This window comes from Balaenoptera physalus, assembly GCF_965194825.1.
Source record: "Balaenoptera physalus genome assembly, chromosome: 2".
Lineage (NCBI taxonomy): Eukaryota > Metazoa > Chordata > Mammalia > Artiodactyla > Balaenopteridae > Balaenoptera > Balaenoptera physalus.
Genome location: NC_138883.1, coordinates 670,185 through 697,362, shown reverse-complemented (window position 1 = coordinate 697,362; position 27,178 = coordinate 670,185). Strand labels below are relative to the sequence as shown.

At 67.7% G+C, this 27,178-nt stretch overlaps 3 protein-coding genes across 7 annotated transcripts; all 3 read left to right on the top strand.

Annotated features, from left to right (window-relative positions):
• Positions 1-361: 361 nt before the first annotated feature.
• On the top strand, positions 362-5,617 carry CRIP2 (cysteine rich protein 2). Of its 2 annotated transcripts, none has more exons than XM_082450597.1 (8): positions 362-510; positions 3,479-3,573; positions 3,654-3,711; positions 4,067-4,207; positions 4,289-4,357; positions 4,441-4,535; positions 4,842-4,899; positions 4,982-5,617. In XM_082450597.1, exons 1-8 carry the CDS (start codon positions 468-470, stop codon positions 5,047-5,049), a joined length of 627 nt encoding a protein of 208 aa, XP_082306723.1. In that variant the 5' UTR covers positions 362-467; the 3' UTR covers positions 5,050-5,617. The 2 variants fall into 2 exon arrangements, with proteins under 2 accessions (XP_082306723.1, XP_082306722.1); XM_082450596.1 differs by having other exon boundaries at positions 373-510; positions 3,528-3,573.
• Positions 5,618-12,715: 7,098 nt separating this feature from the next.
• On the top strand, positions 12,716-14,373 carry CRIP1 (cysteine rich protein 1). Its single transcript, XM_082449946.1, has 5 exons — positions 12,716-12,870; positions 13,762-13,856; positions 13,928-13,985; positions 14,066-14,112; positions 14,239-14,373. Exons 1-4 carry the CDS (start codon positions 12,831-12,833, stop codon positions 14,104-14,106), a joined length of 234 nt encoding a protein of 77 aa, XP_082306072.1. The 5' UTR covers positions 12,716-12,830; the 3' UTR covers positions 14,107-14,112; positions 14,239-14,373.
• A 2,462-nt stretch (positions 14,374-16,835) lies between these two features.
• Positions 16,836-26,981, top strand: TEDC1 (tubulin epsilon and delta complex 1). Of its 4 annotated transcripts, XM_082449940.1 has the most exons (9): positions 16,836-17,686; positions 17,784-17,862; positions 18,134-18,372; positions 18,660-18,815; positions 19,896-19,994; positions 23,110-23,196; positions 23,400-23,516; positions 23,661-23,828; positions 25,156-26,981. In XM_082449940.1, exons 1-9 carry the CDS (start codon positions 17,540-17,542, stop codon positions 25,477-25,479), a joined length of 1,416 nt encoding a protein of 471 aa, XP_082306066.1. In that variant the 5' UTR covers positions 16,836-17,539; the 3' UTR covers positions 25,480-26,981. The 4 variants fall into 4 exon arrangements, with proteins under 4 accessions (XP_082306066.1, XP_082306069.1, XP_082306067.1 ...); XM_082449941.1 differs by lacking the exon at positions 23,400-23,516 and having other exon boundaries at positions 16,840-17,686; XM_082449942.1 differs by lacking the exon at positions 23,400-23,516 and having other exon boundaries at positions 16,842-17,686; positions 18,170-18,372.
• Positions 26,982-27,178: the final 197 nt, after the last annotated feature.

Here is a 27,178-nt window from a genome sequence, read left to right as displayed (position 1 = left end):
CGCCAGGACCGGGCAGGGCGGGCCGGTCCGCCGTCGGGGAGTCAGTCTGCTTGTCCCGACGCCGCCCTTCCGGGCCGAGGCCCCGCTGGCCAGGACGCCCCCAGTCGAGGGGGCCGCGGACTCCCAGCCCCACCCGCGGCCCCGCTGGCTCCCCCGACGTTGCCATGGAAACAGGCGAGGACAGGGCGCGCCTGGGTAGAGGCCACCTCGCGCGCGCGACCCAGGGGCGCCCGGCGGGTCCCGTCGCCCCCCATCCGCCCCTGCAGGTGCGCCCCCGCCCCCGCGGCGCCCGGACCCCGGGGGCGGGCTCCTGACGCCCCGCCCCGGACGCAGACCAATGGGAGCACGGACAGCCGGTCGGGCGGGGCTGGCGGGGCGGGCGCGGCGGCGGCGGCGGCGGCGGCGGCGGCGGCGGCGGGGAGACGGGCGCGGGCGGAGGACACGGGCTGAACGGGCGCGCACCGACCATGGCCTCCAAGTGCCCCAAGTGCGACAAGACCGTGTACTTCGGTGAGTGCCCGGGCCCGGCCAGCACCCCGCCGCCCTTCTCGGTCCAGGATGCGCGGCCCCGACCCGGCTCGCCGCGCTGCCCACGCGGGTGCGGCTGAAGGGCGGAGCGGCGACAAGCTGGGGGCGGCCACGCCCGAACCCCGAAGTGGACGATGGGGGTGGGGCAGGGGCCCGAGGCCCGGTGGGCGGGGGCGCGTGGTCCCCCCAGAATACGGCCGGGCTTGCGGGAGAGTTCTGGGTTCGGGGGCGCATCGCGGTTCTCCGGGCGGTGCCGAGCGGGGCGGGGTCGGGCGGGGCAGCAAGCTCCGGGCGCTTCTCGCGCGCTCCTGCCCCTCTCGGCCCTTTCGCGCGGACCCCAGTCCCGCCTTCCGCGGACACGTGGCCGGGCTGGCGTGGCCTCGACCCGTGACCCCAACCCCCACCCCGACCTCTGCCCACGCCGGGCTGGGCCAGGGCTGGGCTCTGTCTGGACTCAGTCCACGCGGGGGCGACCTTGGCCTCTACCTCCTGCGTGTCCCAGCGCGCTCCTTTCCTTGGCGCAAGTTCCCCCAGGACTTTCCCGGGGGTGGGGTGACAAGCGAGTCCCCACAAGCAGGAGAGGACGCTGGAGCCCAGGTGGCCAGGCCCCCTGCTTCCTCAAGGTCAGAACAGTGGCATTCAGGAGGAGGTAGCTGGGTAGGAGGGGGTCCTCTCTGCCAGGATGCCCCCTGGGTTGGCAGCACCCCCCCAGCACTGGCTCACCCACTCTCTGGCGCTCCCACCCTGTTGTCTGGCTTACCTACTCTCCCTCATCCTGGCTGATCCTCTCCTCGACTTTGCCAGGGCGGCAAAGTCCCTGCCCACTGAGCCTCCCACCAACGCCCACACAGAAAGACTTGGTGGCACAAGCCAGGATGGCCAGAAGGGCAGGGAGAGACAGGGACAGACAGGGGATCCGATCCTTCTGTTGTCATCCTAGGGGCAGTGGTCCGGGTCTGGGTTGGGGACAGGCCGAGCTGAAGATGGCCACTTGGCTTCCCGGCAGGCAGGAGGAGGAGGAGGAGGCCGGAGGAGGCCGACCGACGTTGTTTGCTGTTCCCAGAGGGGAGGGACCGGATTTGGCCTGGAGTGCTTCTGGGCTGGCTGGAAGCCGAGGGGCTTCCGGATGCCTCCCCAGGAGTCCGCCCAGCCCTCTGTCCCCATCCCAGACAGGGCTCATCCTGTAAGGCTCAGGGTGGGGGCCAGCGCCAGGGTCCTCCTGCCAGCCCCGCTGCCCACAGCTTTGCTCCCAGTCAGGCTAGCTCAGGGCCGGGCCGACAGTCCCGTGGGCAGCCCGGAAAAGCACTTCTGCCTGCTTGGGCGGCCGCTGGCTCCCAGCAGAAAACAAAGGCGGCTCAGACTCGGCTGGCTTCTGTCCTGGTCTGGAGGCCCTGGTGGAGGAAGGGGCCGGGGGCCAGACCCTCCCACCCCCAATCAGGCTGCACCCCAGCAGCCTACACCCCAAGCGTGTGCACAGTGCAACCTGGGCCAGGATACCCCAGGGTGACCTCAGGGACACCGAGCCTTTGTGTCCCCAACAACCGTGCAGCTGGGTGAGGGCCGGTTCCCTTCCGAGCCATTAGACTCAATCGATTCTGCCTTCCCAACTTGGGCCGGTAATGTGTGGCCGTCGACCTGGCCAGTGGGTCTGAGGGTCATTCCCCTACCCCCAGGTGCCCACATCCTATGAACCAGCCAGTGGTTCTGGCAGCCCTGAGCTGCAGCTGCCTCGGCCGCCACTGGCCAGAAGGAGGACTGGGAGAGGATGCCAGGCTGGTGTGGGATTCGAGCCCGCCTTGGGCTCAGCCAGCTCCCATCTGCCCTGGCATGGACCTGGGGGGAGGCCTGGCCAGCCTGCGTCCCAGCCTCCTTGGTGGAGTGGCCAGAGGGATCTAAGCTTGTGCTGCCCCTGGCCGGGGCCAGCAGGTTCCACCAGGGCCATGGGGAGCCGGCGCTTAGGGCTCCGAACCTGGGCCACCAGGGGGACTCACTGCCCTCCAGCAGCACCCACAGGCCTCCTGGGGCTCGGGGTGCCCCCGGCCAGGCCCTCTCTCCCTGCTCTGCTGGGGCCCTGGGGGAGGCCTGGCCCAGGCAGGGGCCCCTCTGTGAGGGGGACCAGAGGAGCCACTGGTCCTTGGCTTCTTCTTGGGGCTTGGCCAGATTCTGCCAGGGTGGAAGGGGCCCAGCCCACCTGACCCCCCCTCCTCCCCGATGCCTCTGGCCGGGCCCCTTTCCAGTTGGGAGGAATTCCAACTCAGCTCCAGCCTTTCTTCCTGCCCTCTCCGCCGCCCTTTTCCTGCTGTGCACCCCTGGGGAAGCCCCAGCTTCCGTCCACTGGGAGGTGGCCCAGCAGCCCCAGCCTGGGGCAGGGGACAGGGAGGGGCCCCAACGTGACCCTCAGCAGCTGGTCTCAGACCTTGAGCGCCAAAGCAGCAGCCGGAGGCAGGAGTGGGGGGGGGGCTGCTCTCAGAGCTTAGGGCGAGGAAGCCAAATATAGACAGGCAGGCGTCCTGTCCCACGGGTGTCCCATGGCGGCGACAGGGACTGGTCTCTCCGCAGGGGTTCTGGAGGCTCGGGGCCACCCTTCAGCGGAGGCGCTCTGCCAGCTCCATTAGGGCCTGATTGGAGGGTTTGGGGATGTGTGTGAGGGAGGGGCAGGTGTCCTGGTGAGGGGATTAGCAGGTGCTTGAGCTGGGACCCCGTCCAAGTTCCCTGCTGCAGCCCGTGACCCAGGGTGATGAGGGTGCCTGAGACCCAGCGGGAGAGCAGGGCCCCTGGGCAGCAGAAGGTGGTTGCGGTGGGGGAGCAGGCGGGTGCCACGTGGCTCCCGGGTGGGGATGAAGGGGACCCGGCGCAGAGGCTGCCCAGGAGCGGGGAGGACGGGGGGGCAGCAGGCGGCTGAGCGCGGGAGGGCAGGAGGGCGCTGGCCCTGATCCCCCTCCCGCCCCAGCTGAGAAGGTGAGCTCCCTGGGCAAAGACTGGCACAGATTCTGCCTCAGGTGCGAGCACTGCAGCAAGACGCTGACGCCAGGGGGCCACGCCGAGGTGAGCCCTTCCCCCGGGCAGGGAGGGGGGCCGGGGAGCCCAGACCAGGCCCCCGCCCTCATGCCCTGCCCTCTGCCTAGCATGACGGAAAGCCCTTCTGCCACAAGCCCTGCTATGCCACGCTGTTCGGACCCAAAGGTGAGCCTGGGTGGGGCGCCACGGCCTGTGATCTGCTCCAGCGCTGGGGACCATGGCCATTGCCGATCCTCGGCCCAGCAGAGACCTGGGGCTGGCCTGGCGGGACGCTGTGGACCCTTGGATTCCCCCGGCCCCCTTCTCTCCTTCCCCGTGCCGGCCCCTCCCGTCCTTGAAGGACCAGCATCCTCCGTGCCTTTCCCGGAAATCTGCAGCCCACGGGTGCCCTCTGGGTGGGGGTCCTGACCCCACAGTGGGCCGTGGAGGACCCTTTTCTGAGAAGTTGGGGGGTGGCTGTGAGGGCTGGGTGGTGGGCGAGCCCACTGGCCAACCCCCTACAGTGCCTACCACCCCACAGGGGTGAATATCGGAGGTGCCGGCTCCTACATCTACGAGAAGCCCTCTGCCGAGAAACCTCAGGTCACTGGCCCCATCGAGGTCCCCGTGGCCCGAGCTGAGGAGCGGAAGGCCAGCGGCCCCCCGAAGGGGCCCAGCAAAGGTGGGCTGGGCTGAGTGACCGCGGGGGGAGGGGGTGGGCGTCGGAGCTGCTGTGCCCCGTCCTGACTCCTCCCCCTCCCAGCCTCCAGCGTCACCACGTTCACCGGGGAACCCAACATGTGTCCTCGCTGCAACAAGAGGGTCTACTTCGGTGAGTGGCGCGCCAACCCGCAGCCTGGGAGGTCTCCACCGGGCGGGGGGGTGGCCCGGCCTCACCATCTCTCCCGTCCCCAGCTGAGAAGGTGACGTCTCTGGGCAAGGACTGGCACCGGCCGTGCCTGCGCTGCGAGCGCTGCGGGAAGACGCTGACCCCAGGCGGGCACGCGGAGGTGAGAGGGGCGCTGGCTGGACGGCGGGGGCGGGGCGCGCAGCTGCCGGGGGATGGGAGGGGGGGGAGGGGGGCGCCGGGCGGTGGGCCTTGCCCCCTGGTGGCCAGCCTCGTGGCTCGCGTGCGCGCAGTGCTGCGTGGCGTGGCGTGGCGGCGCTGCCCTCCCCTCCAGCTCCCCCCAGGTGAGCCGACCTGGCCAAGGCTTTGAGAACTCGCGGGTTCAGAGAGACCCGGAGAAAGCCACCAGGGGGAGTGGGGAGTGAGGACCCTGTGGCCCCCGCTTCTCACCCCCACATCTCGTCCCTAGCACGACGGCCAGCCCTACTGCCACAAGCCCTGCTACGGAATACTTTTTGGACCCAAGGGTGAGTGTGGCCAGGAGGGTCTGGGACGCAGGGCGCCCCCTCCTCCACCCCTCCCCTACCACCCTTGCCTCTCTCCCCACAGGGGTGAACACCGGAGCTGTTGGCAGCTACATCTATGACAAGGACCCCGAGGGCAAAGTTCAGCCCTAGGCCCCCAGGCCCTTCTGCGGGGCATGGGTCCGTCTGCGCAGGCCCCTGGCCAGGGGCCCACTGCTTGGCTACGAGGGGAGAGTGACCGCTGCCCAGTCCCACCTCAGCACCTGCGGGTCCAGGGCCTGCGTGTTGGGGAGGAAGCCCCTGAGCTGACTCCAGAGCCCTGCCCACCAACCCTGTCTCTCTGGGTGTGTCTGCCTTTGTGTCTCCAGCCACCCCTCACCCCCTTTTGTGTCCTCCTGGCCCCCCGTGTCCCCATGTCTGTGTCTCGTGGCCCACACGTCCCTGAGTGTCCCTGTGGCCTGGGTGGGTCTTTCTGAGGTGGCCGCCCCACGCTCCCCCTCCTGCTGCCCCAGTCCTGCCCACAGTGTTATCTATGCTCCCCCTGCCCGTGACAGCCACAGCCACGCCCCTCACAGTGTCCCAAGGGTGGAGGGACATCCCTGCCAGGGGCCCTCTGCCCGCCTCCCACCCTGCCTCACAAGCGCCCGCCCGCCACCCTCACGTGGCTCACATTCGACTGCCGGGGGTTTTGCTGTCAATGAAAGGTTTGAGGATCGCACGACCCCCGCATTGTGTCTGTGTCTGTGGCGTGGACGTGAAGCCGGGATAGCGTCCCTTCGTCCAGGGGTCCTCTTCCCAACGGTGATGGGCGTGGCTGGGAGGCGGGGAGGCTCTGGTTTGGGGGCTGGTTTAGGCTGTGGTGCCGACACTGAGGTGGGGTGGGCCCCTGAGAGGGACCAGGCTAGCTGGACATGGGGAGGGTGGGAGGCATCCGGGGGTGGGGTCCTGGTCCCCAGACATGGGCACCAAAACCAGGGGGTCCTCCGACCCATCAGAGACCCAGAGGGAGAGGTCAGCCTCGGGAAAAAGCAGAGGGCATGGCATGTGGAGGGAGAGGGGGCAGGTGACCAGGTCCTCCGACCCATCAGAGACCCAGGGGGAGAGGTCAGCCTCGGGAAAGAGCAGAGGGCATGGCATGTGGAGGGAGAGGGGGCAGGTGACCAGAGGAGGGGTCCTCTGCAGGGGGAGAAGCCGGTGAAGGGTGGTCAGGGACGAGGTGGGCCTTCAGCCCAGGAGGAGCCTGGAAGTACAGAGGGTTTAGGGGGCGTGAGGCTGAGCGTGGTCGGCCGGCCCCAGCATTGGTGGGAGCCCAGGGACAGAATGTGGACAGTCTGAAGGAGGGGCCTAGGGGCTCCTGCCTGAACAGCATTCCTGCATCTGGGCTTGCAGTGTTGATGGAGTCACCTCTGGCCTCCCCAGGCTGTCCAGGCTCTGCCTTTGCAACCGGGAACTCTCAGCAGCTGGGAGGAGGCCTCCTCCTCGTCTGCCTTCCCTTTATCTGCCGGCTCCCGGGCAGCCCACCAGAGGGCGCCCGTTCTCTTCCACTCTGGGCGCGGGGGCAGAACCCTCGGAGACCCGCCCTCCGGTGCTCAGCCCCTGCCCTGGCCTACTCCCAGCACCCCACCCCCAGATGCCTCGCTCCCCCCCACCCCGAGCGCATCATCCGGGCCTGCTCATTCTGGGCCCCGTGTCCCCAGCACCATAGGCAGCCGGCTCCCCGTGTGCCGTGCCCCCAGGGACAGCTCCCAGCGCCCCGGCCCGTGGCACAGGCCCGTGCCTGACCCGCCCTCCAGTACGTGGGCCCAGACACAGCTGAGCCTGGGTGCCCGGCTCACTGTCCCTCGAGCAGCCATCCGTGTCCCTGGGGTGGAGGGCCGGCTCCTGGTGTCTGCAAGTGCCAAGCCGCCCTCCTCCTGGCCAGTCCTGGCGCCCAGCGTGGGCGGCAGCGTCTCCTCGTACCTGGCCGGCGCCTGGAACGCAGCCAGGATGTGCAGGGAGGGTCGGCCTGCCCTGGGGGTGGGAGGGGCTGGAGCAGGTACCCCAAGGGCGCCCAGTTCCCACCCCAGGCAGAGGGGAGGTTCGGGCAAGCACGCTCGGAGGAGGGGCTGGGACAACACCCTCCACATTCCCACCTCCCTCCCGCCAGCACGAGGCTCCTTGGTTGGGGGGTCGTTTGGGGGAGAACTCAGGCTTCCCTGAGCACCCCCAGGCCCGCCCTCGCTGAGGGCTCCCGGTGTCGGATGGGAAATTCCTGTCGTCCGGCCGGTGGGGGGCTGCTGAGAGCACAGCCGGGGCCCCTCCTCCGGGAGACTCCAGGGGAAACTACGTGGGGAAGACTTGATCTGCGGCGCGCCCTTCCCCAAAACCCGGGGAAGGGCGGGGCCTATTCTCGAGTGAAGGCCCGCCCTGGGGGTGGGGCGAGGGCTGCCGGGGTCGCCTCGAGGGAGGATCGGCCCGGCCCTGCCAGGGACGCAGTGCCCTCCCACTGCCGGGGTCTGGCCCGGGAGGGCGCGTTCCACTTCCTGCGTGCGGAGGGTGTCGCGCCTCCGTGTTTGTTTCCGCGGGGTTGTCATGGAAATCGGGGCGGGGCCGCTACCGTCTGTCTCTGCGCGGTCGCTGGGTGTCATCGGTGGGAGCCGCGGGTGGCTCTGCGCTGCCGGGGCTCCCTTGGTGACACCAGCTCCAGGAAGCCTCCCCGCAAACCAGGTGTTTCCTCGGGCGCCCTTGCAAGACGCAGGGGAGGCCAGTCCGGTGTGGCGCCTTCTCCACCTCCCCCCTGCCCGGCCTCCACCCCCACCCCTCCAGCCCGGTCCCAGCCAGTTGAGGCGGCCCTGAAATGCCATCTAACCACCTCTGTTCCATCCAGAACCCCAGGGCTGGGCACAGCGCCCAGGCCTCCTCCGCCATCCTGCTCCCCAGCTGTACCCCACCTCCCACCGGTCCAGTCTTCCCCACTTCCTCTCCAGGACCCTCCAAGACCCACCCTGCACCCCATTTCAGACCTGGGCCCTAGCTGGTCCCCCCGCCCTCCAGGCATCTCTGTGGGGCCTGCAGCTCCCTCGGCCCCCACTTCCCTGAGGCCCAGAATCCCCTGCCCTAGACCCCCAGCCCCTCTCCCTCCACCTTCCCCTGGGCCAGTGACCCACCAGTGCCAGCCCTCTGCTGTTGGAGGCTCCCTGGGGACCCCACCCAGCTAGGCTAGCCTGGCTGAGCTTCTCTAGGGCTGAGGGAGCATGACCTTTCTCCAAGCACCAGCACACTGGTCACGGGCTGTGGCCCCCTGGGTGCTAAGGGTCAGGAAGTCACCTAGTGCCTGTGACCCCGGCTCTGGGCCCCTGGGAGCTGGGCCAGGCAAGGACTGGTGGGAGACCGGGGTGGCCAGGTGTGGGCAGCACATTTTCTCAGGGCCCAGCTGGCTGCAGGGGTGAGTTTGTGGCCATGAACACGCCCAGCTGCTGGACTGATGAGGCTGGAATTCGAGGCGGTTCTGCATGGGCTTTGGCTCCAGGGCACAGAGATTCCTGGAACCAGGCTCAGCCTGGGGTGAGGGGGAGGGGGAGGGCAGGGCTGGCTGAGGGAGCTCAAGGTTGTAGGTGCCCCCATCCCTCCACCCCAGCCCCTCTGCATCCCGCGCCTGCTTCCAGCAGAGGAGGAGAGGGGCCTTCGCCTACCCTGGCCCGGCGGAGGCCTGGTGGACAGGATCAGCGCCCTTCTGGGAAAGCACGGAGTCCGTTCCCTTCCCCAGCCCCAGGGCCGCCCGGGGCAGGACCTCGGGCCAGACAAGGGGTCCTGGGAGACAAGCTGTTAAAAATAGGCCCTGGGAATGTCTGAGTCTCCACGACTCAGCCTCAGCCGGGCCTGGGGGAAGGGCAGAGAGGGGTGGACTCTGGAGGCAGGAAGCCAGCTCTGGCCCCAGGCTCAGCGGCGTTTCTGGAGCACATGTTGGCCCTGCAGGGCATCTGGGTGCAGGAACACCAGACAGGCCCTGCTGGCCTCCAGCCCCAGCAGGGGACATCCTTACACCTGTCCACACTGAGGAGGGGGCCCGGAGACTGGGGCGCTGGGCGCTGGGTGGGGGCTTCGAGAATGGTAGGGAAAAGGCCAGAGGCAAGCGTCACAGTGTATGGCGTTGGGGGGCGGTCTGTCCAGCCCTGAGGGGCAGAACCCTCCTGGTGGATTCCTCAGCGGTCACTAGGGCCCAGCCCTGCCTTCACCAATTCTCCTGGCGCCTGGAGCCCAAGCAAGCCCTGCCCTGGGGCCCCGGCCCGGCCTCTCCATCCAGAACTCTGCTGCAGGGCAGGGTTCCCGTCTGGGCCTCCAGCTGAGCCTGGGTGGCGCTTGCGCGGGCGAGGGCGTGGGAGTGCGCAGAGAGAGGGTGAGCGCGTGGAGGTGGCCTTGGCCAGGCAGCAGTGACCTCCCCCAGGTCGCAGGGCCCTGGATGCCCTTAGGCTGGCTTGGGGCAGGGTGGACATTCTGGGCACAGAGCAGCCCGGGGCAAGTAGCCGTCCTGGCCGCTCTGCCCTCACACTCCAGACGCAGCACCCCGCCCCCCCACCTCCGTGCCTGCAGCCAGTGCTGGGCGGGAGAAGAGCGCAGGGCCATGGTGCTGGTGGCGCTGGGGCGGGCCGCATCTTGGGGTGTGCGAGGTGCTTCACTGTGCCTTCCATGGGTTTGTGCAGTAAATGCCACTAGGGCCCCAAAAGAGTAAGGAAAGGGGTGGAGGGCCAGGCAAGGCAGATCTGGGTCTTGAACTGGACCAGTGGTCCTGAGTCTGGTTGACCTTGGGCCAGGTCATTGCCACTCCCCCACAAGTGCATCCTGGGCAGGTGAGCCGATGGAAGCAAGAAGCCTGCTCCTGGAGGGGCTGTCAGGGCCCTGACGGGCACCCAGTCAAGCCTCAAATGGGGGTGTGCCTGGCCAGAGAGTCTAGGGGGCTGAAGGATCTGTCCACCCACCACAGTCCCCCACTGCTGGGGGGTCTGCAGCTGGAGGGGTCCCCACCCCCACAGGTGGGCAGGACAGACAGGGAGCTGGGGGAGTTTGGAGGGGCACGTCAGTCTGTGACTGAAGCTTTGGGAGGGTTCCAGCCAGTGTGTGTGTGTGTCTGTGTGTGTGTGTGTGTGTGTGTGTGTCTGTGTGTCTGGAAAAACCGTGCTATGTACCAACCAGAGAGCAACGCCCATGGCCCTTGGCCCCCCTTGGCATCCTCCCCACAGGGGCCCGTGCTGTGACCATGGCAATGGCAATAACAGCGGGGAAGGCCAGGAAGAGATTCATCACCCTGGTTTTCAAGGAGGGGCTCTCAGCTCCCCCCACCCACAGGGTCAGGCGGGTTTGGAGTCCCAGTGGTGGGGGGTGGAGGGGTCATCCCTGGGGCCAGGTGTGTAGAAGGGAAGACAAGCCTGGTTCACAGCCTCACCTGGCCCGGAGCCCTGAGTGGGCTGGGGGAGCGGGCCGGACGGAAACATGGGAAGGCAGCTGCTCAGAGAAGGACCTCGTGCACACATGCCCCCAGAGACACCCAGATGGATACGCCCACCCAGGCAGGCACTGGGACACGCGCGTGAGCATCCAGGCAACCTGTCGGTCACTGCCCCCCTCCAGCTCATCATCCCGGTGGAGTTGACCTCTGCCCAGCACACCCACTTGGGGCAGCCTTCTCAGGGATCTGCAAGGTGGTGCGTGCAACACGTGTGGCCTGACGCCCGGGATCTGCTGTGACAGGCGCCCACCTCCCCCAGAGTGTCCTGCCCTGTGCCCCCCGCCCACCCGGTCCTCTCCATCACCAGGGGTCTTGGCCCTTCCCCCCCTCTCGCTGCTTCTGCCTGTCTGCATTTCCTAGCTGTGTCTGTGTCTCCGTGCGCCCCGTCCACCCGGCCCCCCACCCCCACCCCGTCACTCTCCTGCTTTCTCTCATGCCCACCTTGCTCTCTGGGTCATGGAGCCAGGAGATGAGGGAAGCCAGGACCACCTCCTGTTCCTGGCCTGGCCTGGTGGCATCAGGCGCAGGCCAAGGAGACACCAAGGGCCGGGTGGGGGTGGTGGGGAGGTCGGGCTGGTGGCCTCGGCTCCAGAAACCACGCTGAGGTGCCCCTGTGCCAGGCAGAGGGGGTTTTGAGTCTCCGGGCCCGGAGCAGACTGGGCTGGCTCCACCAGTGCAGGGCAGGGCGTGCCGCCTCCTGAGGGCAGCGGGCAGCTGGGCACCGGGGCTTCCTGCCTTGTGGACCCCAGGGCTTGCACAGCTCCGGGGGGGCGCAGAACTGTGGCCTCAGAGAGGGGGTCCCAGGGAGGTGGGAGTGACTGGAGAGCGGTGTGGGGGGCCCGCCGCCGGGAGTGTGGAGTCCAGCGGGCCGTCCTCCTCACCGAGGCTGGGGTGCGGCCTCCCTGACCCTTGAAGGCTGGGAGCTCTCACCCCCACCCCCCCCCGGGCCTGGTGGGGGACCGTCGGGGTGGAGGCAGCCACGGCTTCCGCTCCTGGTCCCAGTGCCAGACTCGGGGGGTGGGGGGCGCTCGCGGCGGGTGGGAAGGGCAGGGCGTCACTGCGTGGGGAGGCCGGAGCTCCTGGGCCCCGTCAGAGGATGGTCTCCAGCACCCTCCGTGGGGACAGGGCCTGGACAGGCGCAGAGATGACGTTTTGTTTGGTGAGACGGGTGTGTTGAGGGGACATGAGGACGCTGGTAAATGTTCAGGGGGCAGGATGGAGAGACGGCTAGGGAGGTGGCCTGGCTGACGGTGATGGAGGAGGGCTGGCCCAGGCAGAGTCCTCCAGGGCACAGAGCACTGGGACCCCGCCCAGGCCTCCACCTCAGCCTGGGCTAAGGGGCAGATGGGAGGCCGGCCAGCCGCCTCCCCTCGAGGGCCCCACCCCCTTGAGATGCAGGCCTCTCCGCTGGTCCGCAGAGGCTGGCCTAGGACCCCGCAGCCCGCGAGAGAGCCCGCCCCCTAGGTCTTCCCCCATTCCTGGGGCGGGTGGGGTCCGCGGTCTCTGCCTGGCACGGGGGAGGCTCCGGGGCCGCTCCCGCTTTCCCTGGACGAACGACTTGGACCGCTCTGCACTCGGCGCTTCCCGCAGAGATAAAGACCCCTCCCCCGCCGGCCCCGGCATCTCCCAGACGGCCTGGGCCGGCCTGGGCGTCGCCGCACCCACTTCCCGCCACAGAACCCCCAGCCCCCGAAGCCGATGGCTGTCCCCGTGGAGGAAAGGGATGCCCCGTCTCGGAGTCCCCTCTCCTGAATTCCCTGGGGACGTTCCCGCTGCGGCCCGATGGACTTCCAGGGGCGGGCCTGATGTGCGGCGCGCGGAGACCGGGATGTCCCTCGGGCGTGGGGGACTGGGGCGCGGCGGGGCGGACCTCCTGGCCCCGCGCGTGATGAAGGCCGAGGGGAGTTCCTGGGGGAGGGCCACCAGGCTGAGACTCCCCTGGCAGGTGTCCCCAAACCTCCATCTGGGGAAGAGGACACGCTGGTTTGCACCTCTTTGCATCTTAGAGGCGACCGGTTCCCGCCCTGGCTCCGGCGTATCTGGGGCTGGGGGTGGGGTGCTGCCTCCTGCTCTTGGGGAGTCCACTGCCCCAGATCCTGCACCCGGCGAGTCCGGAGTCCAGGGCGAGGGGCGGGGCTCCTCCGGGTGCTCCAGCCCCGCCCCTTCAGTGAGTCCCCACGGATCTCCTGCCCTGCTCGGATCACGCTCTGTCGTCGGCTAGGCCCGGGTCGTACCCCAAGGCGGGCGTGGACCAGATGGCCTTTCTCGGCCTGTTGGCTTGGGTCCGAGGCCTCCGGGTCCAAGTCCAGGGCTCAGGGGGCGGGGCGCTAGGGGCGGGTCCCAAAGGGGCGGGGTCCCGGGGTGTTTGAAAGGCGAGGACCTGGCGCGACCCACCCAGTCCCGCGCTCCGCTCTGCTCCCGCTCCGCTACCCGCCCCGGACCCGGCGCCACCATGCCCAAGTGCCCCAAGTGCAACAAGGAGGTGTACTTTGGTGAGCGCACTCCACCCCCACCCTCCCCGGCTCGAACTGTGGGTCTCTGCGCCGCCCCACGCGGAAGCGCGGCCCGGGGTCCCCGCCGCGGGGCCGCTCAGGTGGGCCGGGGGTGCAGGGGGACCTGGGGCACCGCCTCGGGGCCACGCCTCAGCCTTGCCCGCGGCCGCCTGGAAGTGCGGGTCGGGACCCCTGCGTCGGACGGCCCTGCATCTCTGTGCCCCGCTGTCTCTCCGGGTCCCGCTTGGTCTCCCGTCTCTGAGTCTCCGCGTCTCTGGGTCTCCCGTCTCCGGGTTCCGCTCTCCAGCCTCCTCTCGCGCGCGCCCTGGGCGGGGACCCCGAGGGGTAGGAAGGAACGCGGGGCTCTGGCCGCCCCTCCCAGCGCTAAGTAGAAACAGACGCGGAAACCGGCGTCCCGGGCGCGAGACCAGGCGCACTCAGATCCCGGGCGCCGCCTTCCTGCCCCGCGCCCCGGGGCCCACCCAGCGGAGGGGCAGGAGGAAGTGGGAAGTCCCCCCGCCTCGCCCCTCAGGCCCCACCGCCGTCACTGGTGCAGAGGCGGAGGGCTCAACCCGGCAGCCCGCCTGGGTCCCGACCCGAGGCCCCCTCGCCTCCTCCTGCAGCCCCACCCAAGCCCTCAGGGGCGCGCTCAGGACCAGCGCCCACCCCCGCTAGTTGGGCGGGACTGGCTGGGGACTGGAGGTGCCCCACTCCCCCCGTGGGGCACAGGTGCCGCTGAGACCTTGGGTGGGCCACCGGGCATGCGTGGGCGAGGCCTTGAGCAGAGGTGGCTGGAGAAGGTGCTGTGCGACCAGGTGGGTGTGCCCCGTGTCCCTGGAGCAGTGTCTCACCTCACGGGGGTGGTGGGGGGGCATGTCTGTCCCTCTGCAGCTGAGCGGGTGACCTCCCTGGGGAAGGACTGGCATCGCCCTTGCCTGAAGTGTGAGAAATGTGGAAAGACGCTGACCTCGGGGGGTCACGCCGAGGTAGGTGGGGCCTGGAGGGAGGCCGGGGCATGGGGGAGGGGTGACAGGCCCTCACGCGCCTCTCTCTGCAGCATGAAGGCAAGCCCTATTGCAACCACCCCTGCTACGCGGCCATGTTCGGCCCCAAAGGTATGCTCCGCGCAGCCCCCACCTGACCCTGACCTCCACAGCCCCTGGCCACCCCTAACCCGCCCACTGCTTCTCCGCAGGCTTCGGGCGCGGTGGGGCAGAGAGCCACACTTTCAAGTAAACCCAGGTACCCCCCCCCATCCACCTCACCCTGCCCAGCCCAGCCAGCCCCGAGAGTGGGGTCCCCCACCCTGAGTGAGGTCCGACCACTCCCGGGGCCTGCACTCACCTCTGTCCCTGTCTCTCTGCACAGGTTTTGGAGACCCCATCCCTGGCTGCCCGCCGGGCCACTGCCCCTCTAGGCCGATGGCAGGCCCTTCCCACAGGCACATGGGGCTCCCCTGTAGACCCTCAAGCCCTCAATAAACCCGGACACTTGGAAGACCTACTTGTGTGTGCACTTCACCGGGGGAACAGTGCAGGGGGCTGCGGCTGGGGGCCCTGATGGGCACTTGCTCTTCCTGCTGCAGCCAGCCTTGCTGCCCACTGCCCTGGCGGGGACGGGGGTACTCGGCCGGGGAGCCACCCTGGACAGCCCCGCGTTCAGCCCTGCAGACGCCCCAGCCCTCCTGCAGCTCTGGGATTGGTCAGCAGGAACATGAGGCTGCAGGGTGAATCCGCTGAGCTGGTTCCGTTTTTGAGAAGCTTTGGGGAGCTGTGGTGGGGAGCCCTTGCCTGCCCTCCCCACTTCCTGCCGCTCCACCCTTGTCCCCATCCCCCATCCCCACCCTGCCGGACCGGGCCAGCCGTGCATCCACCCGGACACCACCTGCCTCATCTGCCCCCGTGCCGTGCCCGGGGACTAGCAGGTGGCCGGCTGCCCAGTAGGGACTAGCAAGTGGCCGGCTGCCCGATGGGGCCTTTGAGGTGACGACGACTGGCTGGGCGGCAACGGCTAGGGGCTTTCTGAAAACTCCTGTTTCCGTTCAGGGAGCAGCTGCAGACTGGGCCACCCTCAGAGCCCTCGCCGTTCCCCCCACTGGCCACTCACACTCCGGCCCTGGCAGACGGCCACCGTCCCAGAGCTCGGCTGATCTAAGGAGCCCAGAGGGGTCATCTCAGCCTTGCATATGGCCTCAGCCCTGCCCCATGGCTTGGCTGGGGGTCCGGCAGGCCTGAGCTGGACAGGCGTGGGGGGCCCCAGGGTGGTGTGTGGGGTCACATGCGCACATGCGTGTGTGTGTGTATGTGTGTGTGTGTGTGTGTGTGTGCGTGTGTGAGATTTGGGTGATTCATAGAATTCCAAGGGGTGGGAGCTGGAGTGCTTCTGGGGACAGATGCAATTCAGCCGGGCGAGGCGGGAGCAGAGGATACTAAGCGAGGCCCGGTTTCTCAGTGGTGGGGTGTGGGGGGGTGGAGCTGTCGTCTGGGGGCCCAGCAGCTAAGGGCTTGTGGCCAGAGCAGGCACAGAGTGGGGAGTGGGTGCACCGGAAGGTCCGCACCGAGCTGCTGGGAGGTGGCCCTGAAAAGGCAGCAGAGACCCCTGGCCCCTCCGCCACCGCGTGGCTCACAGTCTGGGTGTGGGGGGCAGACCTGGGGTGAGCGCTTCGAGCGCTGAGCCCCACCGGGAGAGTGGGTCAGGCAGGCCTCAGGCCGGGGAGGAAGGCACTCCGAGCAGAAGACCCAGCAGGGGCAGAGGCCCCGAGAGGGAAAGGGCTCGTCGGGTTCCAGACCCAATGCATCAGGGGCCATGTCGGGCGAAGGCTCCAGGGCGCTATGGCCGGCCTTAGCAGCATGGCCTCTGAGCTGTGGAGACAGAAGGCAGGGCCAGACTGGAGGCCTGTGCTGGTCCCAGCCCCAGCTCAGGAGGGGACTGGAGGGGACTGAAGGTGGGGTGAGGGGCAGACAGCAATGCCCCCGTGCCCGTGGGGGAGGAGGGCTCTCGGGAGGTAAGCTGCCCTGGCGCTTGTCGGGTGGCCACTGAAACAGCCTCCTGGGGTGGGGGTGCCCGGGTCAGAGGCCAAGTTCTGGAGAAGGGGTTAGTTCTGGGGGGACACAGGGAGTGAGCAGCTGCTGTGCCTGAGACGGCGGGGGGCTGGTGCGGTGGGCGGGTGGGGCAGGCAAAGGTGAGGACCAGGCGGAAGGTGGGGGGTCAGGCGTGACCGCACTTCCTGTGGGCTTGGTGAGGGCTGGAGGGGGGCTTGTCTGGGGAGCACTTGAGATCCAGGGAGGCCTGCTTCCTTTCTCTTCATCACTTATCTCTTTCCCTTCTCCTCTCCTTCCCTCACTCTGTCCTCTTTACAGCTTTATTGGGGAATAATTTCATACCGTAAAACTCACCTATGCACATTCGATGCTTTTAAACCAGTTCCCAGAGTTCTGCAACCGTCACCACAATCCAGTTCCAAAACCATTCTCCTTAACCACAGAAATTCCCTCATGCCCATCTGCCGCCACTCCCCAGTCCTGGTCTCTTTCCAGGCCACCACTGACCTGCTTCCTGTCTCTGTACACTTGCTTTTCTGGACACTTCCTATAGATGAAAGGCACCTACAACATAGTGTTCTGCATCTGCCCTCCTCTGTGTCTGCGCTTCCCGGCACTTTGACCCCTATCAGTGGTGCCGAGAGGGTTCCGTCCTAGGGCTGACTGCCCAGCTGGCGGCCTTTTGGGTTGTTTCGGTTTGGCTGTTATGAACAGAGCTGCCTTGAACGTCCGTGAGTGGGAACACGAGTCCTCACAGGTTCCGGGCACTGGCATTGTGGGGTCGTCTGGTAGACTTAAGTCTAGCTCTGAAAGAACCGCCAAACTGCTTTCCAAAGTGGCCGTGCGGATACTCCTTCGAAGGCTGTCTCTTCAATGGCAGGAAGGAGAGGCTGAAGGTGCAGGGCAGAGGGAGGCCGGGGTGGGGTGGGCATGGGGGTAGGGGGTAACGGGGGCTAGCCGTACAGACGATGGACTGGACGGGGAGGGGCCAGGCGGGCTATGCAGGCGTAGGTTTGAAGGGGGAGAGAGTCACCGGCCGTTCGGGAGGAGCACCTGCCCGCGCGCTGCGGGGTTGAGCCGTCGGGGTACGTCCCCCGGTACCCGGGCGCTGGCCCCTGCGTCTCCGGCCTGATACGCGCTGCGGGGTCCCAGAGCTTCCGTAGGCCAGAGAGGGCTTCCGGAGGCGGAGGGTCGCTCCCGCGTGTCGGTGGCGCCTCCCGGCCGCAGGGGGCACCCTGAGCGCCGCCGCTGACCCTCCGGAGGTTGCTAGGCTGCCATTTGGTGCAAGGGGCTGATTGGTGGGGTCCGGACAAGGAGAGTGTCAGGTGTCGCCGCGATTGAGTCGTGGGGGGCGGACCCCGCGAGGCTCTCAACGCCGATTGGTCCCCGACGCACCGGAAATGCCTCCGCACCGGACAGAAAGGACAGCACTCAAACTCCGGGGGCAACGCTCATTGGGCAGGAGCTAGAGGCGTGTCTCAGCCTACTCGGTGGTTGGGCGCGGGCCCAGCAGAGGCGGCACCTGAACTGTGACTGGGCGCCGGGACGCAGCTCTCGCGGGGATTGGACGCGGGGACGCGGCGGAGGCGGCGGCGGCGCGCAATCTGAGGAAGGCGGGTGGAGGCTGCATGGGGCGGCGGCGGCGGCGTCGCCGGGTGGACCCGGCGGACGCGGCCCGGGCCCTGCCCGAGGCCATCGCCGCGTTGAGTCAGACGCTGCCCGCCGGACCCAGCCCCGAGACCTTCCGCCGCGCCAAGTTCGACCGTCCGGAGGCGGTGAGGCCAGCAGGGCAGGCGGCCGGGGCCAGTAGGGCTCCGGGAGGACGCAGGAACGCCGCCAGCCCCGCTGACCGTCGCTCTTTGATCCTCGCAGGCCCCCGCGTTCTGGCAGCTGCTCTTCTGCGTGCTCTCGCCGCAGCTGCCCGACGGCGCCTCGGCCTCATTCTCCCCGGGTAAGCCCCGCTTTCCTGTAAGGCCCGCCTGGTAAGGCTCTGGCCCCGCCCACCCAGAGAGCCCCGCCCACTGCACGACCCTTGAGACAGCCCTCCATAAGGCCCCGCCCACTTCCCCGCCTCCCCGATGAGACACCGCCCCCCCCGTGTGAGCCCCGCCCCTTCCCGCCTCCAGGTTAGGTCCCAATGCCCCTGCTAGTCCCTTACAAGCATGGTCTCTGCTCTGCGTCCCGCGGGGGTCCCTTAGGAGTCTGGGTAGTGTCACCTCCAGTGGGTGTCCCCCCTGAGCTGGCGTCTCCTACCGCAGAGGCCCAGGTCCGCTCTGTGAAGTTGGCGCTGCGCACCCAGGGCTACCCTAGGCGGGCCCTGGCACAGCTCCCGGACGACGGCTCCCAGGGCGGCCGCGAGCTGCTGCTGGCCCTGGCCTGGCTCCTGGCCCGCGAGCCCCTGCCCGAGCGGCTGCTGGCCCAGAACCGCGTGCAGCTGGGCGACGAGATGCACGTGTGCGAGGTGGGTGAGGGATGAGTGTGAGCCGCGCCCAGCCCGGGCGGGAATCCTGGGTGGGCACCGGACCGGCGGAGTCAGCCCTGTGGGGGTCAGTGTTGCTGCCCCGAATGCCCGGGTGAGCACACGGAGGCAGGTCAGGGCCGGGGGCGTGCCCACAGGCTCTTTACCCACCTCTTCCTGGCACCTCCGGGATCTCTTGACTCTCACTCCCAGGGGCTTCCTTTCTCTTTCCCCTTCGTGGTCTCTGCCTGGGGTGTGGGAGCAGTGCGTGACCCTTGCCCCCTCCCCAGTGCGAGGCCCTGGCCAGCCCTGGCCCTCCTGCCCCCAGTGTGGAAGCAGACGGCTGTGTGGACATCCGCCACCTGCAGTGGCTGATGGGAAAGCTGCGGTTCCGGTGGCGAAACCTGATGGCCAGTCAGCAGGAGCAGTGCGCCCTCCTGGGCAAGGTAGTGCCACGCGTGCGTTGTCCACCCAGGGGCAGTTGTCCTCTGCTGTAGAGGCCTGTCCAGCATTCCCACCTCAGGCTGGGGCCCATCCTTTGGCTGAATGTGGGCGGCCTTCCCAGGCCTGGCTGGGGGCTGACCTGTTGGGCACAGCCTGGGGTGGCCCAGAGCCTGACCCTAGGGCTCCAGGTTGTCCAGGAGGGGGCCTAGAGCAGGTGTTGCTGGACATCTATGGGGCAGGGAATCAGGGGGGCGGGGAACCTGCAGGGTCAACCTTCCTGTCCCCAGAACTCCCCAGAAGCTTCAGACTCTGTCACTGAGCACCAGAGTGGGCCCTGGGGAGCCACTGCTGCCTGAACACGAGTTGGCGAGGAAGGCATGCCCTTCCACCGCATCCTGGGTGTGGGCTCACGGGCGGTGGGCAGCTCCTGCGGGCTTCCGGAAGGCTGGTAGGGCTCAGCTGTGGGGGGCACTGGTGTCCCCACAGGTCCAGTGCATGGTCTGAGCTGAGCGGTGGCTGGGCAGGTGGCCCAGGGCTCGCACCAGCGCAGGGCTCTCTGGTGCTAGAACCCCCTGCCTTGCGCTCTGCCCCTGGGAGAGGGTCTTTTGCTCAGCTAGCGTTTCCTGGGACCCCTCACTGCCTCTTGTCTGGGCTCCAGCTGCTCCTCTGTGTGGGACATGCCCACCAGTTAACCCCCCTGCTGCCTTCAGGCCTCACCTTGCTGGGGTGCCCTCCCTGTGTCTGTGTCCCTGCCACTGGCCTCACTGAACCACTGAGCCTGTCCAGAGGCTGTTTCTGCCACCACATGGGCCTGGCACTTGATGAGCTGCAGGGGAAGCAAGGGCGCCCCGCTCTACCTATACTGCACCCCTGGGAGCTGGGTGGGGCGCTCCTCCGTCTGCACGGGCCTCCTGGTGGGTACTGGGCCCCGGGCCAACCTCCCAGCAGTGCTGGCTACTCTCCTGGGCCCGACCCTCTCTGAACCCTGTTTCCTTGTCTGTAAGGTCCTTGCCTAGCTGGACCTAGCTGTTGGGGGGGAGGCACCCACCTTCTCAGCCTGGGGTCTGCACTGCCTGTTTCAGATCCACTCATATACCCGTGGCTGCCACAGCGACCGCAGCCTTGGCCACCTGTCTGTTACCGAAACGGAGCTGCTCAGAGACCCGGAGGGTGGCCGGCAGGTGAGGGCTGGTGGGACCAAGGTGGGCGTGGCCCAAGGTGAGAAGGAGCCTGGGAGGGTCGGGGACCCAGACAGCGGACCCGCTTTGAGCTGTAGGTGTTAGCCAAGCTCACCATCTTTTTTTAAAAATATTTATTTATTTATTTAATTTATTTATTTATTTATTTATGGCCGTGTTGGGTCTTTGCTGCTGCATGCAGGCTTTCTCTAGTTGTGGCGAGCGGGGGCTGGCTACTCTTCGTTGCGGTGCGCGGGCTTCTCATTTCAGTGGCTTCTCTTGCTGCGGAGCACGGGCTCTAGGCACGCGGGCTCAGTAGTTGTGGCACGCGGGCTCAGTAGTTGTGGCACACGGGCTCAGTAGTTGTGGCTCGTGGGCTCTAGAGCGCAGGCTCAGTAGTTGTGGCTCACGGGCTTAGTTGCTCTGCAGCATGTGGGGTCTTCCCGCACCAGGGCTCGAACCCGTGTCCCCTGCGTTGGCAGGTGGATTCTTAACCACTGCGCCACCAGGAAGTTCCTGTTTGTTTGTTTTTTTTAAAATATTTATTTTATTCATTTGGCTGTGCTGGGTCTTAGTTGCAGCATGTGAGATCTTTGTTGTGGCGTGCAGGATCTTCATTGCGGCATGCGGATCCTTAGTTGCGGCATGTGGACTCTTTAGTTGCAGCACGCGGGATCTAGTTCCCCGACAAGGGATTGAGCCTGGGCCCCCTGCTTTGGGAGCGCAGAGTCTTACCCACTGGACCACCAGGGAAGTCCCCAAGCTCACCCCCTTGCCTAAGTAGGAGACACGTGCAACCTCAGGGCCTCTCTTGCCCCCTGGAGCAGCCAGTGCTGCTGTGTGTGTGTGCACGTGGCTGAGTACACTTTGGGCCGTGGGAAGAGTACAGGTGTCTGGGCCGGGCTGGCAGCCAGCCGAGGGGGGCCACTGGAACTAAGGAAGACTGCTCAAGGGTCCGAGCTGATGGTGTGGGTGCCTTGAGCCTCGGCATGTGTCACCTGTTGATGGGGGAGGTGGGGGTTGGCGCTGCCCCACACTCTGCTGACCTTCTTTTCAGGAGCCGCCGTCCATCATCACTGTTTCCTTCCCTTGGGCTCACCCGGCCAGTGGGTCCTTGGACAGGCCCAAGGCTGGCCATTACTTGAGTGCTGGGCTCTGGCTCGTCCAGAGTGAGGCTGGCAGTGCCTTGTCCTGGAGCACTTGGCTGGGTAGGAGGGCTGAGGCTCAGGGCAGGCCCAGCAGATCCCAGCTGTAGAGCTGCATGCTCCTAGGGGGTCTGCATCCCCATTGTGGGGTCAGGGCGGCCACCTGGGGATGTCTTCCTGGCCCTTGGTGCCTGCCCAGCCTGCGTTCCTGGCTGGTGCCTGGCTGGTGCCTGGCTGGCTTTACCTGGGCAAGGCTGTGCTTGGCCCTGAAGGTGCTGAGGCAGCATCTGGGTGTACTGAGATGCCCTGTCCCCTTTCAGGGGTGACTCAGCGAGGCCCTGGCCCCCTGCCCCTGGTCCCCTCCCTGGTCTGAGCAGAGCAGAGGCTGTGCCAGCTCCAGCCCGGTGCTGCCTGGGACCCCAGCCTCTGTGGGGGGCCTGGGCGGGTACGGCTCCCTTCCTCCTGGAGGGTGGTGCATGTTGGTGCCACAGGATTGAAAACGGTGTGGCCAGGTGGATGGGGAGCTGGTGGCAGCCTGGACCAGCCGACCTGAAGGGGCTGCACTCTTGGGATGGGTCCCAGAAGCTTCTGGAATGATCTCTTGTTGCCGTGTCAGTGGCCAGGCCTGCTATGGAGTGGTGGGGTAGCATCCTTGGTTACTTGCTGGCCCTGTAGTCTTTTTATATTGTGGCTTGGGGCACGGGGGTGTGGACACCCTCTGGGACTGTTCTTGGGAACTGAGTAAGCTGCTCTTCTCACTGGCCAGCAGGTGTGTGTAGGGGTGTGTGTGTGTGTGTGTGTGTGTGCATGTGGGCTCCACCCTCCCATGTCCGCAGCCCTCCCCCAGTGTGTGTGTGTGTGTGTGTGTGTGTGTGTGTGTGTGTGTGTGTGTGTGTGTGTGTGTGTGTGTGTGTGTGTGTGTGCATGTGGGCTCCACCCTCCCATGTCCGCAGCCCTCCCCCAGACCACAGGGCGATTCTCACCGCAGGCCTGCCTTCACCCTGCTCCACTGGCCATGGGCTGGGCCCTTGGCCCGGGAGCCCCTTGTCCAGCTATGTGCATCCCCTGGTTGCCTGGCAGGCACGCTGGTGTGCGTAGCACGGGCACCAGCCTCTGTGAATGGAGGCCTGGCAGGGCTCTTGTCCGCCGACAGGGCAGCTGCCGGCTCTGGCCGTTTGTCCCGGCCCCAGAGCACACTCCTGGGCTCCCTTCTAGGAGGAGCGGTGCCGGAGGCTGAGTCACTGTGCTGGCTGCTGTGTTCAGAGAGGAGCACAGCGGCTGCCGGCCTGGGCCATCCCAGTGGGGCCCATCTGTCTCTCCGCAGATTGCCGTGGGCCCTTGGGGTGGACCGTGCCTGGCCTTGCCCCTGTCTGGCTTCCCGAGGCCGCAGTGGCCTCGGCAGGTGGGGCGGGAGCATGTGCCCGTGCACTGGACTGCGGGGTCTGCAGGTGTGGGGCTGTTTGGGCCGTGCCTGCAGGGCGGGGCCGGGGGGCTGCGCGGCTGTGTTCTCCACCCTGGTCCCCGGCCTGTCCTCCGTCGCCTCCAAGCTGGGCGCCGTGCAGCCTCTGCCCTGCCTTCGGGCTCCAGGGGACTACAGAGAGGGATTCCCAGAACCCGCCAGTCTCCCCCATCCGGGGCCTCCCCGTACGCCCAAAGCCTCCGGGGTGCAGCCCTCAGTCAGCGGGGGATGTGGGGTGGAGTCCCAAGTGAGGGGGCCCCAGGACTCAGCCCCCGACCCTGCGGGGCCTGGGGGATCACTGGTGTGGTCAGAGGCCTGGTAGGCTTGGCCTGCTTGTGCTGGAGGTGCGGCTGCCCTGCCGTGCCGTGCCCTGCAGGGAGGTGGCTCAGCCTGCGGGTGGGCCGGGTGAGCCCGGTGGGCCGAGGCGACTGAGCCAGAGATGGTGGGCGGGCTGGGCAGGGTCCCGGGAGCATTGGGTTCTCTGACTCTGCGGCCTTAATGGTTTGCATTGCAGCTGCTGCGGAGGCTGCAGAGGGAGAACGCACGGCTGCAGGCGGCCCTCGAGTGGCGGCGCCGGGAGCTGGTCTTCTGGCAGTGGATGGTCAGGAAGCGTGCCACCCACCTCCTGACCCTCCCCTCCCCTCCCCTCCCCTCCCCTCGTCTGACCGCAGCAGCCCTGGGGTGGTGGTGGGGTCTTCCCATTTTCCAGACAGGAAGAGAAGTCTCAGGGAAGCCCCCCACACCCAGCCCTGAAGCCGGTTTCACACCCAGGCCTGTGGGTTTTGTGTGTGTGTCTCTTTCCAGATGTCTGTCTGTCCCATCACCACCCTTCCCAGCTCCTGGGGAGGCCCAGACTTCTCAGGGGCCTTGGCCTTCCGGAAGCCTGGCCTTTGTGCCTCCCTGGCATCTAGGCCCACCGGGGTGAGGGCCACTGTCCAGCTCGCGCTGCGACCCGAGGGCGGGAAGTGACCCTGGGCCTCTGTCCCTCCCGGCTGGGGAGCTGGGCCTCTGGTTGTGAGGCCCGGGCCTGCCGCCCACCCTCTCACTGGGGGTCCCTCTCTGCAGGACACGGTCCTGGACGCCTGCCCCCCTGAGGCCTCACAGCCCACGTTTCTGCCCAGGATCCCCACGCCAGGGGCTGGAGCGTTGGAGCCCCTGGTGCGGGAGCTGCAGGCCCTGCAGGGAGAGCTGCGAGAGGCGGTGGAGGCCCGGCGGGCGGCCTGGGAGGCCGGGGTGAGGACTTGGGGCCCTGGCCCGGGCTGTGCTCGACAGGGGGCTCCCACGGGGGGACTTGCACCTTTTGGTCTGCTTGGAAGAGGGGTGGGCTCACCTGCCAGACTCCCCCGCCGCCCCACCCTGGCCACCCTGATGGAGGTCTGTTCGTTTTCCCAGGGCAGTTTTGGTGTCGTCCCTGCTGGCTTCCGCTCACACCCTGTGGCCTTTTGAACCTGCTGGTGGACATGCCCCAACCCCACCTGGGCGCCACCCTCCTCTCTCCATGAGCAGGCCTGGGCGAGCGCCGGGTTTGTGGCTGTGAACAGTGGGCCACGCGCGCTGCATTGATTTCCTTTTTCTGAAGCATCGTAGAGCAAACTGCAGGCGTGGTTTTCCCCTCAGATACCCCTGGGGAGCACGGGTGTTTCCTGGGGGCCTGCAGCGTGGCTCGTTCAGGCCCTGCACGGCCGTGTCCCCTCCGGCCGGGCCAAGCTGGAGCCCCCTGCCCTCTTGGGCAGTGACAGCGGAAGCATCGGTGACGTTTGCAGGCAGTTTCTCAAAAGAAGTGGGGCTGGTGCTTGTCTGGGCTCAGGGCTGTTCGTGCTTCCTTGTTGCGAACCACGGAGCAGTGCCCACTGAGGGTCGGGGTCAGGGGCAGGGCAGTTCCCTGGGGACACCGAGGGCACAGCCTCTTGGCGCTCCCTGCTGCCTGCAGGGTCTCTGGGATGGGCCTGCCCTGCGGGCCAGAGGTGTCCTCACCAGGTCGTGTCCTCGGCCTGGCGTCCCCTTAGCCTGGCGTCCCCTTGGGTCAGGGCCACCCCATGCCACCCCTCTGTGACGGCGGTGGGAGAGTGGGAAGCCGGTAGAGCAGAGGACATGCTGACCCCGCCTGGAGTGGTGGGTGGGATTGGGGGTGGGTGCCCCGAGGGTCTGCACTCTGGGCTCTGAGCAGACCCTGCAGGACTTGGCCTGCTGGGGGCAGCCAGGCCCACTCCCCCTGCAATGCCGCGGTGAAAGAGCTGGGCCTGCAGCTGGGTGGTCCTGAGGGCTCAGGCCCTGCAGGGCTGTCGGGGGTGATCGGGCTGCTGGCCCTGTCCCCGGGGCCCCAGGGCCTCTGGCTTAGGGCTCAGATGCTCGGTGAGGGTGACGGAGCCTGGAGGGGCCAGGCCTTAGGGCTGGCGCTGGAGTCGGTCCCCCGTTCCTGGGAGCAATGGGCTCTGGGCACTGGGAGGGGCCGCAGGACTGCTGGGGGCTGGGCTCAGGGCTCGGGGAGAGCCGAGGGCCCTGAGCCGGGGTCCTGGTGAGACTGGTCACCCTCGGCTCACTTGCCATGTCCCCTGTGCAGGTTGGAGGCCGTGGGCCCGAGTGGAGCGCCGCAAGGACGGCCTTGCGTGAGGCCGTGGGGCAGGACCTGGCAGCTCTGCGGCGGGCCTGCGAGCGAGGCGGCAGCCTGGCCCAGCCCCACGGGCCCCGCCGGCTGGTGAGGACTGAGGCTGGGGCGCCCGGGGGCCCAGGCCTGCGGGCCCCTGAGGTGATTGAGGCGCTGAGGAGCCGGGAGGCCCGCCTGGAGGTGGTGCTGCGCCGGCTCCAGGGCCAGTGTCGGCAGGAGCTGGCCAGGCTGGTGGGAGCCCTGCCCGGCCTCGTCTGGATCCTGCCACCGGGACGCTGACGCTCCCTTCTCCGGGGGGCACCCCCCCCCCACACCCCTCAGCCTGGCTGGGCCTTGGAGGGGCAGATTCCGGGCCGGGTAGCTGCAGGGGTGACACAGACACAGCACCGGTGGTACAGGCACGCTGGACCCCGGGCCCTGGGCCCTGGGCCCCGGGTCCCCACTTGGGGCAGTACCCAGCCCCGCGGCCTGCAGTGCTGGGGGCAGGCCCATTGTGGTGGCCGTGGGCATTCAGGATCTGGAGAAGACCCGGAAATAAATTGTGGAGGCCTTCTTGCAGGGCTGAGGCTCCAGCTGTCCCTCCGCCACCCGTCCAGGTCTCTGTCTGGTGAGGCGGTGCTCCCCTCAGGCCCAGGGCGAGGGGTCCCTGGGCAGTGGTGGCTGAGGCTGGGCTGGTCCAGGGCTGCCCAGGTGCTGGACGGACAGGCATGGCCTGCAGCACAGGGTGGGCGTCAGGGCCCCGGGGGATGCAGTGTCCTGGATGCGCCCTTGGAGCCCTCATCCTGGGCTCCCTTTGTGCACCCCACCTGGGCCACGCCTGTGCCTGGTGTGCGTGTGGGTGTGTGTGCGTGTCTGTGTTGGGCAGGGACGCCTGATGGGAACCTTGGGTGGGGGGGACTCTGCTGCGTTCCTGGGGGTGGTGCCCGCGGGGGGAGGGGGAGGCCACTGTGGACAGAGCGGGCTTTGTTCCCGAGACTGCTCCGGGAGCTGGGCTCCGCCCTGACAAAGAGCCATCTGTGTCCGGAGGATGTGCCCCCAGCCTGCCAGAGCAGGCCCCTCTCCTTCCCAGGAGGCTTGGCTTCTTGGCACCTGCCCCGTCCCCCTCCCGCCAGCGGACATGGCCTCGGCCCGGCCTCCCTTGCCGGGCTCCCCTCTCCCCCAGGGTGCTCCACCCTGACCTGCTGCCGGCCAGCTTAGGCCCCAGGGCCCAGCCACAACGCCTTCTCATTGGCCTTTGCTGTCCGCCTGGGGAGTGCTGGCTCATGCCCAGGGGCACCGGCTCCTCTGGGCCGTTCTGGACCTCTTTTGTCTCGGGTTGGGGCACACCTGTGGCGCCTCTGCACTGGCCTCGGGAGCACTGACCAGACCGGGGGGCGAGCCAGCTCCCCCTTCAGGAGTGCCCCCCTGACCCTCTCCTCACAGGCTGGCCCTAGAGAGCCTCTGGCCCGAGCCCCTCCCTCCAAGGCCTGGCCCCCTTCTCCTAGCCCCTCTATGGGCTCCCTGCTTGCTCCAGTCGGGTCCAGGGCACACGGGACTTAGGCCCGCGCCTGCGGCCCTCGCGTGTTTAAAGGCACTTCTGGACCCCCTGCTGCCGTCCTCCTGACTGCCCCACGGGGCAAGTCCACTGAAAACTCCCTGCCTTCTGTGGACTCCCTGAAGCCGGGATGGCCACTGGCCCTCAGGAACTTAAGTTTTAGAAACTCAAATGTAAACTCTGCGTTACGGAGCTGTCACTTCTCAGACTGATCTGTAGATTCAGTACAATTCAATCAAAACCACAAGCGTGTCTGTGTGTCTGTGGGACCTGGGCTGGTGATTCTGAAACACGAGGTGGAACCCGCCCGAGAGGCCAAGCTGGGGGGGAGTGGAGCCGTCCGTGATGACCCCTCAAGGCAGGAGCTTTCCAAGGCTGCAGGGAGCAGGCGTGGGCCCTGGGGTTTGGCTCCTACTGTTGCCGTGGTAAGTTAGCGCTTGTAAG

Excerpts from the sequence above, each read along its gene's own strand:
- CRIP2 (XM_082450597.1), top strand. The coding sequence starts at position 468 with ATGGCCTCCAAGTGCCCCAAGTGCGACAAGACCGTGTACTTCG. Across the intron at positions 4,208-4,288 it reads CCCGAAGGGGCCCAGCAAAG|CCTCCAGCGTCACCACGTTC; the intron begins GTGGGCTGGGCT and ends TCCCCCTCCCAG. Across the intron at positions 4,358-4,440 it reads CAACAAGAGGGTCTACTTCG|CTGAGAAGGTGACGTCTCTG; the intron begins GTGAGTGGCGCG and ends TCCCGTCCCCAG.
- CRIP1 (XM_082449946.1), top strand. The coding sequence starts at position 12,831 with ATGCCCAAGTGCCCCAAGTGCAACAAGGAGGTGTACTTTG. Across the intron at positions 12,871-13,761 it reads CAACAAGGAGGTGTACTTTG|CTGAGCGGGTGACCTCCCTG; the intron begins GTGAGCGCACTC and ends GTCCCTCTGCAG. Across the intron at positions 13,986-14,065 it reads GGCCATGTTCGGCCCCAAAG|GCTTCGGGCGCGGTGGGGCA; the intron begins GTATGCTCCGCG and ends GCTTCTCCGCAG.
- TEDC1 (XM_082449940.1), top strand. The coding sequence starts at position 17,540 with ATGGGGCGGCGGCGGCGGCGTCGCCGGGTGGACCCGGCGGACGCGGCC. Across the intron at positions 17,687-17,783 it reads AGTTCGACCGTCCGGAGGCG|GCCCCCGCGTTCTGGCAGCT; the intron begins GTGAGGCCAGCA and ends TGATCCTCGCAG. Across the intron at positions 17,863-18,133 it reads CTCGGCCTCATTCTCCCCGG|TGGGTGTCCCCCCTGAGCTG; the intron begins GTAAGCCCCGCT and ends TGTCACCTCCAG.